The sequence below is a fragment of the Pseudoliparis swirei genome, chromosome 5, assembly GCF_029220125.1.
Source record: "Pseudoliparis swirei isolate HS2019 ecotype Mariana Trench chromosome 5, NWPU_hadal_v1, whole genome shotgun sequence".
NCBI classification, from domain to species: Eukaryota; Metazoa; Chordata; class Actinopteri; order Perciformes; family Liparidae; genus Pseudoliparis; species Pseudoliparis swirei.
The window spans coordinates 27,159,452-27,173,503 of NC_079392.1; the positions used below are offsets into that span (position 1 = coordinate 27,159,452).

General features: G+C 53.6%; 1 protein-coding gene across 3 annotated transcripts in view; it reads left to right on the forward strand.

Moving 5' to 3' along the window:
- Nucleotides 1-5: 5 nt before the first annotated feature.
- reps2 (RALBP1 associated Eps domain containing 2) overlaps nt 6-14,052 on the forward strand; it is a 15,268-nt gene continuing 1,221 nt past the window's right edge. Inside the window, exons 1-17 of one of the 3 annotated variants that reach the window (XM_056414502.1) lie at nt 6-273; nt 3,707-3,830; nt 4,013-4,167; nt 5,411-5,456; nt 5,534-5,670; nt 5,792-5,933; nt 6,040-6,103; nt 6,495-6,657; nt 8,333-8,374; nt 8,472-8,550; nt 8,779-8,850; nt 9,346-9,394; nt 9,495-9,631; nt 9,702-9,763; nt 9,837-9,929; nt 12,081-12,235; nt 12,516-12,621. In XM_056414502.1, coding sequence (XP_056270477.1) covers nt 100-273; nt 3,707-3,830; nt 4,013-4,167; nt 5,411-5,456; nt 5,534-5,670; nt 5,792-5,933; nt 6,040-6,103; nt 6,495-6,657; nt 8,333-8,374; nt 8,472-8,550; nt 8,779-8,850; nt 9,346-9,394; nt 9,495-9,631; nt 9,702-9,763; nt 9,837-9,929; nt 12,081-12,235; nt 12,516-12,621 — 1,800 coding nt within the window. In that variant the 5' untranslated portion in view covers nt 6-99. The remainder of the gene's footprint in view (nt 274-3,706; nt 3,831-4,012; nt 4,168-5,410; nt 5,457-5,533; nt 5,671-5,791; nt 5,934-6,039; nt 6,104-6,494; nt 6,658-8,332; nt 8,375-8,471; nt 8,551-8,778; nt 8,851-9,345; nt 9,395-9,494; nt 9,632-9,701; nt 9,764-9,836; nt 9,930-12,080; nt 12,236-12,515; nt 12,622-14,052) is intronic. The other 2 variants (XM_056414505.1, XM_056414503.1) reach the window with 2 other exon arrangements.

Sequence of the window (14,052 nt, forward strand, 5' to 3'; positions counted from 1 at the left end):
CCGCTAGAGAGCCTCTCCCGGTGCGGTGCCTCCTCCTCCTCCTCCAAGCGTCAGCCCCCTCCTCCCCCCTCCTCCTCCTCCTCCTCCTCCTCCTCCTCCATGGAGCAGGAGCGCGGGGCGGCGGGCGGCTTCGTGTCGCTGACGCAGCGCGAGCAGCGGTACTACGCCGCGCTGCACAGCCGCTGCCAGGCCGACTCGTCCGGGACGCTGAGCGGCGGGAAGGTGACGGAGCTGCTGGCGGCGTCGGGGCTGCCGCCGGAGAGCCTGTACCGGGTGAGTGAGGGGGGGGGAGGACGAGGACGAGCACGAGCACGAGCACGAGCCTCCTGACTGGGCTTCTGCTGCAGCTGATGCATGAGAGAGAGAGAGAGAGAGAGACCGAGAGACCCTGAACGCATCTCTGGCCCTGCAGCATTTCACTTGAGGTGCATTTAAAGGCCGTTATTGAGGAGTTCCTCATGAGGAGTCCTTCATGAGGAGTCCTTCATGAGGAGTCCTTTAAGAGGAGTCCTTCATGAGGAGTCCTTTAAGAGGAGTTCTTCATCAGGAGTCCTTCATCAGGAGTCCTTCATGAGGAGTCCTTTAAGAAGAGTCCTTTAAGAAGAGTCCTTCATGAGGAGTCCTTTAAGAGGAGTCCTTCATCAGGAGTCCTTCATGAGGAGTCCTTCATGAGGAGTCCTTCATCAGGAGTCCTTCAAGAGTCCTTCATCAGGAGTCCTTTAAGAGGAGTCCTTTAAGAAGAGTCCTTCATGAGGAGTCCTTTAAGAGGAGTCCTTCATGAGGAGTCCTTCATGAGGAGTCCTTTATGAGGAGTCCTTCATGAGGAGTCCTTCATGAGGAGTCCTTCATGAGGAGTCCTTCATCAGGAGTCCTTCATGAGGAGTCCTTTAAGAAGAGTCCTTCATGAGGAGTCCTTTAAGAGGAGTCCTTCATCAGGAGTCCTTCATGAGGAGTCCTTCATCAGGAGTCCTTCATGAGGAGTCCTTTAAGAGGAGTTCCTCATGAGGAGTCCTTCATCAGGAGTCCTTTAAGAGGAGTCCTTCATCAGGAGTCCTTCATGAGGAGTCCTTCATCAGGAGTCCTTCATGAGGAGTCCTTTAAGAAGAGTCCTTCATGAGGAGTCCTTTAAGAGGAGTCCTTCATCAGGAGTCCTTCATGAGGAGTCCTTCATGAGGAGTCCTTCATCAGGAGTCCTTCATGAGGAGTCCTTTAAGAGGAGTTCCTCATGAGGAGTCCTTCATCAGGAGTCCTTCAAGAGGAGTCCTTCAAGAGGAGTCCTTCATGAGGAGTCCTTCATGAGGAGTCCTTCATCAGGAGTCCTTTAAGAGGAGTCCTTTAAGAGGAGTCCTTCATCAGGAGTCCTTCATGAGGAGTCCTTCAAGAGGAGTCCTTCATGAGGAGTCCTTCATCAGGAGTCCTTCATCAGGAGTCCTTTAAGAGGAGTCCTTTAAGAGGAGTCCTTCAAGAGGAGTCCTTCATGAGGAGTCCTTTAAGAGGAGTCCTTCATTCCTCCTCCTCAGGAGGAGGTGGGCCCTGTGTAGGGCCCTCATGACCTGGGTCCACTATGGTCCAGCTCACTGGAACCAGGAGAACATGGAGACTCGACCCTCGGTCCTGAACCCTGAAGGGTCTCCTCACAGCTGGGGGCCCGTGGTCTCCTCACAGCTGGGGCCCGTGGTCTCCTCACAGCTGGGGGCCCGTGGTCTCCTCACAGCTGGGGCCCGTGGTCTCCTCACAGCTGGGGGCCCGTGGTCTCCTCATAGCTGGGGGCCCGTGGTCTCCTCACAGCTGGGGCCCGTGGTCTCCTCACAGCTGGGGGCCTGTGGTCTCCTCACAGCTGGGGGCCCGTGGTCTCCTCACAGCTGGGGCCCGTGGTCTCCTCACAGCTGGGGCCCGTGGTCTCCTCACAGCTGGGGGCCCGTGGTCTCATAGCTGGGGCCCGTGGTCTCCTCACAGCTGGGGGCCCGTGGTCTCCTCATAGCTGGGGGCCCATGGTCTCCTCACAGCTGGGGGCCCGTGGTCTCCTCACAGCTGGGGCCCGTGGTCTCCTCACAGCTGGGGGCCCGTGGTCTCCTCACAGCTGGGGGCCTGTGGTCTCCTCACAGCTGGGGGCCGTGGTCTCCTCACAGCTGGGGGCCGTGGTCTCCTCACAGCTGGGGGCCCGTGGTCTCCTCACAGCTGGGGGCCGTGGTCTCCTCACAGCTGGGGGCCCGTGGTCTCTGAGTCCTTCAGGATGTAGAGTGAGTTGTGTTGTTGTTTCCACGGCGTCGCGGCCCTCAGGGGCCGTTCTGCTGACTCATCTCGGCCTCATTGTGTGGCAGGAAGTTCGGCATCGAGCCGCCGGGCTTCGCTTCCTGTCCGCCACGCGGGCCGATGAGCGGCAGGAAGTCTGCAGCATCGCTCCGTGACCTCCGGGTTGACCTCTGGGTCATCAGGTCAAACCGTCTCAGAAACGCTGAGCTGTGTGTGTGTGTGTGTGTGTGTGTGTGTGTGTGTGTGTGTGTGTGTGTGTGTGTGTGTGTGTGTGTGTGTGTGTGTGTGTGTGTGTGTGTGTGTGTGTGTGTGTGTGTGTGTGTGTGTGTGTGATTGGTTCAGCGGGAGGGGGCGTGGCCTATCTTCACCATATGGTGGAACTGGTCCAGCAGGAGGGGGCGTGGCCTATCTTCACCATGTGGTGGAACTGGTCCAGCAGGAGGGGGCGTGGCCTATCTTCACCATGTGGTGGATCTGGTTCAGCAGGAGGGGCGTGGCCTATCTTCACTATGTGGTGGAACTGGTCCAGCAGGAGGGGGCGTGGCCTATCCAGGACACGCAGCAGCACCTTGTTTGCTCTGCTCCTGTGTTTCTAACAACGCTGTGATGACGCTCTAAGCCACGCCCTTTAACCCCAATGCATCATGGGTATTAGCAGCACTTCTGTCGCCCATGTTTCATAAAGCAGCTCTTTTTGATTTTGGTAAAACTGGACTTTAGTTTAATTTACTGGAGGAGATGAGAGGATGAGGAGAGGGAATGAGGAGATAAGGAGAGGGAATGAGGAGATAAGGAGAGGGAATGAGGAGATGAAGGGATGAGCAGATGAGGAAAGGGGATGAGGGGATGAGGAGATGAGGGGAGGAGGAAAGGGGATAAGGAGATGAAGGGATGAGGAGATGAGGAGGAGAGGGGATGAGGAGATGAGGGGATGAGGAGAGGGGAGGAGGAGATGAAGGGATGAGGAGATGAGGGGAGGAGGAGAGGGGATGAGGAGAAGGTTCCTGCGCTGGTGGTCCTCACTTCCTGACTCCTTCACTGCTTCCTTGAGGTGTGACGTCATAGAGACGTTTTGAGTGTTTATGACTCAATAAGTTAATCTCGTGTTCAGGATCATATTTATAATTATTATCATTTTGTTTGAATAAATTATCTGGAAAAGTTTCACCAGGAAAAAACTTAAATAAATAAAGAAGTCGTTCCCTCGTGACTTCGTGTTGTTGTAGTACCGGCTTCCACCACCAGGGGCTCCACCGTGTGAGTTCATTCAAGGAGACATGAAGGCTTCTAGTTTGGTTCAGAGGTGGCGCACTGCTGCCTCTTGTGGCTGAAACGAGTATCACAACAACAACAACAACAACAACCACAATGATATAAAGTGACAACTCCTCCTCCTGCAGGTGACTGCTCTGGTGTTATGTGATGTTAACTCCTCTTCCTCCTCCTCCTCCAGGTGACGGAGCTGTGTGGAGCGAAGCGTCTCGGCTTCTTCACCACGCCTCAGTTCTTCGTGGCCCTGAAGCTGCTGGCAGCCGTCCAATCAGAGCGGCCCCTCCAGCTGGAGAGCATCACGGCCAGTAAGGGGGGGGGGGTCCAGGAGATTATCCCAACGAGCAGGATTTGGTCTAATCTGGATCGAGTGGGCGTGGCCTCGTTAGGGGTTCAGTCACACCGGAACCCTCAGGGAGAACCTGTGTATTACCTTGAGGACCTGCTCCTGACCTTTGACCCCTGACCTTTGACCCCTGACCTCCTGTAGATCTGCCGCTGCCTCGGTTCTCCGGGCTGAAGAACGAGCCGGAGATGCGACACGCCGTCGCCCCGCCGAGCGCCGACGGCCAGGGGGGTCAGACCGGGACCGGGACCAGGACTCCAGCAGACCGGAGACACCCGGAGGACCACGTGGACAGGAAGGTGAGGGGGGGCAGAAAGGACTCGAAGTTGTGAGATTAGAGGAGCAGGACTCCTCCAGGACTCATGAGACCACATGAGACCTCATGAGATCTCCTGAGACCACATGAGATCTCATGAGACCACATGAGACCACATGAGACCACATGAGATCTCATGAGACCACATGAGACCACATGAGACCACATGAGACCTCATGAGACCACATGAGAGCTCATGAGATCTCATGAGATCTCCTGAGACCACATGAGACCTCATGAGATATCCTGAGACCACATGAGATCTCCTGAGACCACATGAGACCTCATGAGACCACATGAGATCTCCTGAGACCACATGAGACCTCATGAGACCACATGAGCTCTCCTGAGACGACATGAGACCTCATGAGACCACATGAGACCACCTGAGACCACCTGAGACCTCATGAGATCTCCTGAGACCACATGAGACCTCACAAGATCTCCTGAGACCACATGAGACCTCATGAGACCACCTGAGACCTCATGAGACCTCATGAGATCTCCTGAGACCACATGAGACCTCACAAGATCTCCTGAGACCACATGAGACCTCATGAGACCACATGAGACCACATGAGACCTCATGAGACCTCATAAGACGTCCTGAGACCACATGTGACCTCTTGAGACCTCATGAGACCACACGAGATCTCCTGAGACCACATGAGACCTCATAAGACCTCCTGAGACCTCATGAAACCACCTGAGACCTCATGAGATCTCCTGAGACCACATGAGACCTCACAAGATCTCCTGAGACCACATGAGACCTCATGAGACCTCATAAGATGTCCTGAGACCACATGTGACCTCTTGAGACCTCATGAGACCACATGAGATCTCCTGAGACCACATGTGACCTCATGAGACCACATGAGACCTCATAAGACGTCCTGAGACCACATGTGACCTCTTGAGACCACATGAGACCTCATAAGATCTCCTGAGACCACATGAGACCTCATGAGACCACATGAGACCTCATAAGACGTCCTGAGACCACATGTGACCTCTTGAGACCTCATGAGACCTCATAAGATCTCCTGAGACCACATGAGACCTCATGAGACCACATGAGACCTCATAAGACGTCCTGAGACCACATGTGACCTATTGAGACCTCATGAGACCACATGAGATCTCCTGAGACCACATGTGACCTCCTGAGACCTCCTGTGGAGTCCCAGTTGACCCTGTCCGTTGTTCCTCTCCTCCGCCTCTAGGCGTCTCTCAGCTCCTCGTCCGCCAGGAGGAACGACTCCCTGAGCGGTGAGACAGACAGCAGGCCTCCTCCTCCTCCTCTTCATCATCCTCCTCCTCCTCATCCTCCTCTTTCTGTATTTCAGTTCAGGACACAATCATAGTGTGTGAGTCTCAGTTGTCTCCTCCCCTCCTCCCTCCAGCCTATGAGAGCAGGTCTATGGTTCCCCCAGAGCTTCACTCCTCGCCGGGCGGCTACGGGACCAGAGCCGCGACCACGAGGGTAACGCCCCCAAACCCTGAAGCTCCGCCTCCACAGAAGAGGCTGTCAGCTGTTCATGATTTATGTCTGTCTTCTCTTGTTTCCTCCTTCCTTCCTTTCCTCCTCCCCTCCTCCCCTCTAGACCTCCTCGTGGGGGAGGCTGGACCAGCAGGGCCTGGTGGACTCTCCTGACGAGGACCCCTGGAGAATCACAGAGGAACAGCAGGAGTATTACACCAATCAGTTCCAGAGCCTGCAGCCCGACCTGGGGGCTCTGGTCCTGGGTATGGACCCCCCCCCCCCACACACACACACACACACACTGACATGTAATATTGTATTATTATTGTAATCCTCTTCACTCCCTCCTCGTCTCCTCGTCTCCTCTAGGAACCATCGCCAAGAACTTCTTCACCAAATCTAAACTCCCGATCCCAGAACTGTCTCACATCTGGTGGGTCAAACTTTATTTACACAAAAAATATATATTTATATGGATAAGCAAATGAGTCATTATTAATTGATTCAGTATTGAGGATAACAAGTTTTTATTGAGCTTTTCTTTCAAGAAAATTAAATATAAAATTAAACTTTTTATATAAAATAATCATCTCCACTTTCATTGTTTTTATTTAAACATTTTTAAAGTCTCTTATTTTGCAGAAATGATTTAGAATTGTTCTTAAATTAAATGAAATCAGTTATTTAATGAGTAAATGTTCTTCACGTCTAGAGATACAAAGAAAAAGATTCATATTTTTATAAAATTAAAGTTAAATGAAACGTGTTGTTGTAAATAAAGTAAACGTCAACACTTCTTTGTTGTTGTTGTTGTTGCGGTTCAGGGAGCTGAGCGACGTGGACCGGGACGGAGCGCTCAGCTTCCCAGAGTTCTGCACGGCGTTCCACCTCATCGTGGCCCGCAAGAACGGGCTCCCCCTCCCGGAGCGCCTCCCCCCCCCGCTGAGGGCCGGCCCCCTGGTCCAGGACCCACCGGACCCCCCCGAGGTGAGGCGCCGGGTCCTGAGGTCCTGAGGTCCTGAGGTTCTGAGGGTCCTGAAGGTCCTGAGGGTCCTGAGGGTCCTGAGGTTCTGAAGGTCCTGAAGGTCCTGAGGTTCTGAAGGTCCTGAGGGTCCTGAGGGTTCTGAGGGTCCTGAGGTTCTGAGGTTCTGAGGGTCCTGAGGTTCTGACGGTCCTGAGGGTCCTGAGGTCCTGAGGTTCTGAGGTCCTGAGGGTCCTGAGGTTCTGACGGTTCTGACGGTCCTGAGGGTCCTGAGGTTCTGACGGTCCTGAGGTTCTGACGGTTCTGACGGTCCTGAGGGTCCTGAGGTTCTGACGGTCCTGAAGGTTCTGAGGGTCCTGAGGGTTCTGAGGGTCCTGAAGGTTCTGAGGGTCCTGACGGTTCTGACGGTCCTGAGGGTCCTGAGGTCCTGACGGTCCTGAAGGTTCTGAGGGTCCTGAAGGTTCTGAGGGTCCTGACGGTCCTGAAGATTCTGAGGGTCCTGAGGGTTCTGAGGGTTCTGAGGGTCCTGAAGGTTCTGAGGGTCCTGAGGGTCCTGAAAGTTCTGAGGGTCCTGAGGTTCTGAGGGTCCTGAGGTTCTGAGGGTCCTGAGGTCCTGAGGTTTTGACGGTCCTGAGGGTCCTGAGGGTCCTGAAGGTTCTGAGGGTCCTGAGGTTCTGAGGGTCCTGAGGTTCTGAGGGTTCTGAGGGTCCTGAGGGTCCTGAAGGTTCTGAGGGTCGTGAGGTTCTGAGGGTCCTGAAGGTCCTGAAGGTTCTGAGGGTTCTGAGGGTCCTGAGGGTCCTGAGGGTCCTGAAGGTTCTGAGGGTCCTGAGGTTCTGAGGGTCCTGAGGTTCTGAGGGTTCTGAGGGTTCTGAGGGTCCTGAAGGTTCTGAGGGTCGTGAGGTTCTGAGGGTCCTGAAGGTCCTGAAGGTTCTGAGGGTCCTGAGGTTCTGAGGGTTCTGAGGGTCCTGAGGTTTTGACGGTCCTGAGGTCCTGAGGTCCTGAGGTTCTGACGGTCCTGAATGTCCTGAGGGTCCTGAGGTTCTGACGGTCCTGAAGGTTCTGACGGTCCTGAAGTTCCTGAAGGTCCTGAGGGTCCTGAGGGTCCTGCGGTTCTGACGGTCCTGAAGGTTCTGAGGGTCCTGAGGGTCCTGAGGGTCCTGAGGGTCCTGAAGGTTCTGAGGGTCCTGAAGGTCCTGAAGGTTCTGAGGGTCCTGAGGTTCTGAGGGTTCTGAGGGTCCTGAAGGTTCTGAGGGTGGTGAGGTTCTGAAGGTCCTGAGGGTCCTGAGGTTTTGACGGTCCTGAGGGTCCTGAGGGTCCTGAGGGTCCTGAGGTTCTGACGGTCCTGAGGGTCCTGAGGTTCTGACGGTCCTGAAGTTCCTGAAGGTCCTGAGGGTCCTGAGGGTCCTGCGGTTCTGACGGTCCTGAAGGTTCTGAGGGTCCTGAGAGTCCTGAGGGTTCTGAGGGTCCTGAAGGTCCTGAGGGTCCTGAGGGTCCTGAAGGTCCTGAGGGTCGTGAAGGTTCTGAGGGTCCTGAGGGTCCTGAAGGTCCTGAGGGTCCTGAAGGTCCTGAGGGTCCTGAAGGTTCTGAGGGTCCTGAGGGTCCTGAAGGTCCTGAGGGTCCTGAAGGTCCTGAGGGTCGTGAGGTTCAGCTCCTTCACGACTCTCTTTGATCTCCTTGCAGAGGTCGGAGCCCCTCATCGTGTTCGAGGACCCGGGTCTCGCGGTGAGAAGCTGATGCAGTTCCTGCTCTCTGCCTGCAGGGGGCGCCGGCACCACGCTAACAACATTGTTCCTTTGTTGTTGTTTTGTTTGTTGGTTAGGATCTGAGCGCCGTCGAGCGTCTCCAGCCAGGTCTGACCTCGACGACCCGAGATGTGAAAGAAGAATCACGTAAACAAGGTAAACAACATGTAAATATATATTATAATATATACAATATATTATATATATATAATATATAAAAGAAAATATATATAATATTAATATATTATATATATTATATATAATATATATTAACATATTATATATATTATATTATTATATAGTATATTTAATATATATATATATTTATTATATACTTTCTAATCAAACTACAACTCGGCGTCCATGTTTGTTTGTTCTCTGCAGACGTCACTGTGAAGACGATGACGTCTCAAGAGAAACGGATTCTCCGTCTGGGAGCCTTCACGGAGCGGCCAGGTGGGAGGAGTCATCATCATCATCTTCTTCATCATCATCACTGATCAGGTTATTGATCCCACATCGGGATCAATAATCTGATTAGTGATGTAAAACATACAAGAAACTAAATCAACACAACATTCACATATATATAAAGAATATATATAAATACGACTATATATTAATAATTTAAACATGCAGCATTCTGTAATTGTTATTATTATCCTTAAGTTACATGAAAATAAACTTAAATATAAATTTTTTTTTTATTATTAAACTAAAATTATAGATTCAAATTTAGAGGAAAGTCAAATGAAAAGAGAATAAACATTCATTTCAGTATTTAGCTTTAATGTGTAGAAACAGAACACAGGTCACTCCCCTGACCGTCCAGCAGAGGGCGCTGTGCTGCCACACTTCAGCCCCACTCACCTGTAGAGTTCAGCTGAGGTGATCTCAGACTCGATGAGGTCATGAGGTGTGACCTGTTGGTGTCTCGTATCCTCACAACAGATCCACCTCAGGACCTGGACCCACACATGAGGACCAGGACCAGACCGAGGTAAGACCCCCCACCCTCCATTGTTCCAGTCCTCTGAACTCAGTGCTCCTGTAAACCCTCCTGTTGGTTCCCCCTGTGGCCCCTGTGGCCCCTGGTCCAGGTCCTACTCCAGCACCTCGATAGAAGATGCAGTGAAGAAGGCCGAGGAGCCTCCCCCCCCCCCGCCTCGGCCCCAGAAGACCCACTCCAGAGCCTCCTCGCTGGACCTCAACAAGCTCCTCCAGCAGGGAGCTCCAGGTAGGACAAGGAGACCAGTACCGGGTCTGACCACCAGGGGGCGCCGCGTGACGTTGTTTCCTGACTCCAGGGATGAAGAGCGTCTGGCTGCCAGCTCCTCCTGCCCTCCCCCCTCGACCCTCAGCCTCACAGGTGAGCCGGTTCCCCGTCGGTCCTCTAAAGGTCTCTGGACCAGAGGAGTGACCGTCCTCTCGTCTCTCGTCAGGTTTCTCACTTCGTCGTCGACGTCTCAGAGAAAAGTCCCCAGAACAAAGTTCTGCAGCCCGACTTTGCTGACTTCAGTCACTTCAGAGAAGAGGTGAGAACAAACACCTGGAAGCTTCCTTCTCTCTGCTGACCACCAGGTGGACTCCTCTGGTTGTATAGAAGTCTATGCTTCATGTGTTAAAGCTGCATTCTCTCTCCTGGCCACCAGGGGGCGACTCCTCTGGTTGTATAGAAGTCAATGCTTCATGTGTTAAAGCTGCATTATCTCTGCTGACCACCAGGGGGGACTCCTCTGGTTGTATAGAAGTCTATGCTTCATGTGTTAAAGCTGCATTCTCTCTCCTGACCACCAGGGGGCGACTCCTCTAGTTGTATAGAAGTCTATGCTTCATGTGTTAAAGCTGCATTCTCTCTCCTGACCACCAGGGGGCGACTCCTCTGGTTGTATAGAAGTCTATGCTTCATGTGTTAAAGCTGCATTCTCTCTCCTGACCACCAGGGGGCTCCTCTGGTTGTATAGAAGTCAATGCTTCATGTGTTAAAGCTGCATTCTCTCTCCTGACCACCAGGGGGCGACTCCTCTGGTTGTATAGAAGTCTATGCTTCATGTGTTAAAGCTGCATTCTCTCTCCTGACCACCAGGGGGCGCTGGGCATGATGCTCTTTGGGGGTTTTCTCATGTTTTCCTCTTCCTAAGATGAACTGAATCCACGTCTTCATCATCCGGTCCCAGCCGGTTCTGCTCAGTCCGGGTCCCTCGTATGAAGGTCTTTGTTGACCTGGACCGGCCTCGTGTTGCCGTGGTTCAGTGAAGCCCGGTAGTGAAGTCCACGTGACGGAGCTCCGGGGTTCTCTCAGGCTGCAGTGTGGGCATTTGACTCCCAGCGCTCTGACTCTCAGGCTCAGAGGCGTTGCTAAGCCTGTTGAACCCATCAGGGAGGACCAGGAATGTGGTCTCACCACGGAGACCCAGAACCGAAGGCTCCGATTCACTGGACCCGACATGAACAGATGGAAACCACGGAGACGGAGAACCGGATCCTTCACAGCCTCACGGGGACCGGGTCCAGAGACCTGAGTCACATGAAGTCAGCGGAAAGTTGACTAGGAGACAGGAAGGAAAGGAATCCACTAAGAACCAGTCAGAGCGGTCTAGACCTGACTGGTGGTGGTCTAGAGGTCTAGACCTGACTGTTGGTGGTCTAGAGGTCTAACCCTGACTGTTGGTGGTCTAGAGGTCTAGACCTGACTGTTGGTGGTCTAGAGGTCTAAGCTGACTGTTGGTGGTCTAGAGGTCTAGACCTGACTGTTGGTGGTCTAGAGGTCTAAGCTGACTGTTGGTGGTCTAGAGGTCTAAGCTGACTGTTGGTGGAGGTCTAAGCTGACTGTTGGTGGTCTAGAGGTCTAGACCTGACTGTTGGTGGTCTAGAGGTCTAACCCTGACTGTTGGTGGTCTAGAGGTCTAGACCTGACTGTTGGTGGTCTAGAGGTCTAACCCTGACTGTTGGTGGTCTAGAGGTCTAGACCTGACTGTTGGTGGTCTAGAGGTCTAAGCTGACTGTTGGTGGTCTAGAGGTCTAGACCTGACTGTTGGTGGTCTAGAGGTCTAAGCTGACTGTTGGTGGTCTAGAGGTCTAAGCTGACTGTTGGTGGAGGTCTAAGCTGACTGTTGGTGGTCTAGAGGTCTAGACCTGACTGTTGGTGGTCTAGAGGTCTAACCCTGACTGTTGGTGGTCTAGAGGTCTAGACCTGACTGTTGGTGGTCTAGAGGTCTAAGCTGACTGTTGGTGGAGGTCTAAGCTGACTGTTGGTGGTCTAGAGGTCTAGACCTGACTGTTGGTGGTCTAGAGGTCTAACCCTGACTGTTGGTGGTCTAGAGGTCTAGACCTGACTGTTGGTGGTCTAGAGGTCTAAGCTGACTGTTTAGACCTCTGTGGTAGATGAAACCTGTAGACTGCATTCTGTGAGCCTGAATGAAGACCTTCAGGTGTCCTCCCCCTGAGGGACCCGGGCCCTTCAGGTGTCCTCCCCCTGAGGGGCCCGGGCCCTTCAGGTGTCCTCCCCCTGAGGGGCCCGGGCCCTTCAGGTGTCCTCCCCCTGAGGGACCCGGGCCCTTCAGGTGTCCTCCCCCTGAGGGGCCCGGGCCCTTCAGGTGTACTCCCCCTGAAGGGCCCGGGCCCCTCAGGTCCTCCTCCGTCCCCTCTGAGTCTCTGGTGGTCTCTAACTGGTCTCTGCTCTGCAGGAGGAGGGCAGCGTGACCCCAGAGGATCAGGGCCCGAGCTCCGGAGACCAACAGGTCCCCGAGGCGGTTCCTCCCAGCCAGGTGAAGCCGGTCCGCAGGAAGCACCACGCCGAGAGCCAGAACCTGGAGGCCACGCCCACCAGGCCCGCTCAGAGGTCAGTGTGACCCCGTGACCCTAAAAGACCAACCCAGCGATTCTCATGAGGATTCTATTGTTTATAAATGACCCCCAAAAAACCTGAGAAACTAGAGAGAACAAGTTCCACTTCCTGCCACAAGGACGTCAACAGGAAGTCAGTGGTTAGTAAGGCCCGCCTCCGGCTCCATTTGATTCGCCATCGGTGATGCTGAATGTTTATTGACGCTGTCCTTGAAGTCGTCTCTTAAGTTGCCCCCCTGCAGTGAGACGGCTAACCCCTCCACCTCGTCTCTCAGGCTGCCGTCCAATCAGAAGCGAGCGGTCCAGACGGCGATCCGTCAGCACAAGGAGAGCCGCGCCGTGCTGAGGCGGCTCAACGGCGAGCTCCAGCAGCAGCTCGAGGTCAGTGTGTGTGGGGGGGCGTGGCCGTGACCACGGGGGGGGGGGGTATTTAGACAGGAAGAGATTTGACCACGGCGTGGCGTTCGCGGTCTGAAAGTGGTCTGGGACCACGTTGGGTCCTTTGTGAGCAGAACTAAACCAACTTTATTAAGAAAAGGAAAGTTCTGCGTTTTGGTGTCGGCAGAATTCTAAAAAGTTAAATCCGCTGCGAGTGAAGACGACGAGGTCGCCACCGCCGGGGTCACCGGGGTCACCGGGTCGTTCTCCACCTGGTGGTCAAACCAATAATGACACTGATGAATATCCTGCTGCTGCACCGCCTCTTATCACTTCATGTCTCAGTCTCTAGTTTCAAGTCTTCTTCTATACAGCATGATGTCATTATTTATACTTTATGGTCTGTAGAGTCAGACCGTGAAGCAGGGGACGCTTTAGGGGCGGGGCTACAGGTCCACACCAAGTCCCTCCTCCTCAGTCCACATACGGTCACTTGTGTTTTCTGGTTGCAAAAAAAAAAAACATCACAACATCACAAACCACGAGAGGCGTCCGGTGGACTCCTCCCTCCTCCAGCCTGAGGCCAGAAACGACCCTCGAGGGGAGATAGCGGCGGTCTGAGGCTCCGCCTCATGTTTTTCCGTCGGTGGAGCTCCTCCACGGTGGCGTCGCCGTAGACGACAACCAGGAGCTCTTCATTCCACCGCGGTGACGAGACCCCGAGCTCCGAGCCCAACTCATGGCTCCACCCCCCCCCTCGGCTTTAACGCCACGGCAGAGGAATAAAAGACGCGTCTGTTCCTTTAATGTCGTCGTGGTGATCCGGACCGCTGGTCACTCGAAGCATCCGAGGAATTCTGCAGAGAAAGACGAGTCTTCATTTAGACGCTGGCATCCACAACTGTCTCCTCAAGAATAGAGCCGGCAGCAGGGAGAGAGGCCACGCCCCCTCCTGGGGGAGAGGCCACGCCTCTTATTGTAGGAGGAGAGGCCACGCCTACTCCTGGAGGAGGAGTCATGTGGAGGTTATGTGGAGGAAGAAGAGATCCTCAGATTAAAAAGCTTAACATGACCTGTGTTAGTGGAGTCAGTCCCTTTACTCCACGGGGGCGGAGTAAAGGGAGGAGTTCCTTTTCCTTTTTCCTCTCTACCGCCATCTGCCTGATGGATCGTGGAGGTCTCCATCGTGGAATATGCCTACTATGAACTATTCATACACTCTGTCATATTCATTGAATGTATTTAAACTCTAAATCTGTCCTTCTGGTCACATGACATCTATTGTTCTGTCCATCCTGGAGAGGGATCCTCCTCTGTTCTCTCCTGCAGGTTTCTTCCCTTTTTTTCCCCCTGAAGGGTTATTTGGGAGTTTTTCCTGGTCCGATGTGAGGTTTTGGGGCAGGGATGTCTATGTGTACAGATTGTAAAGCACTC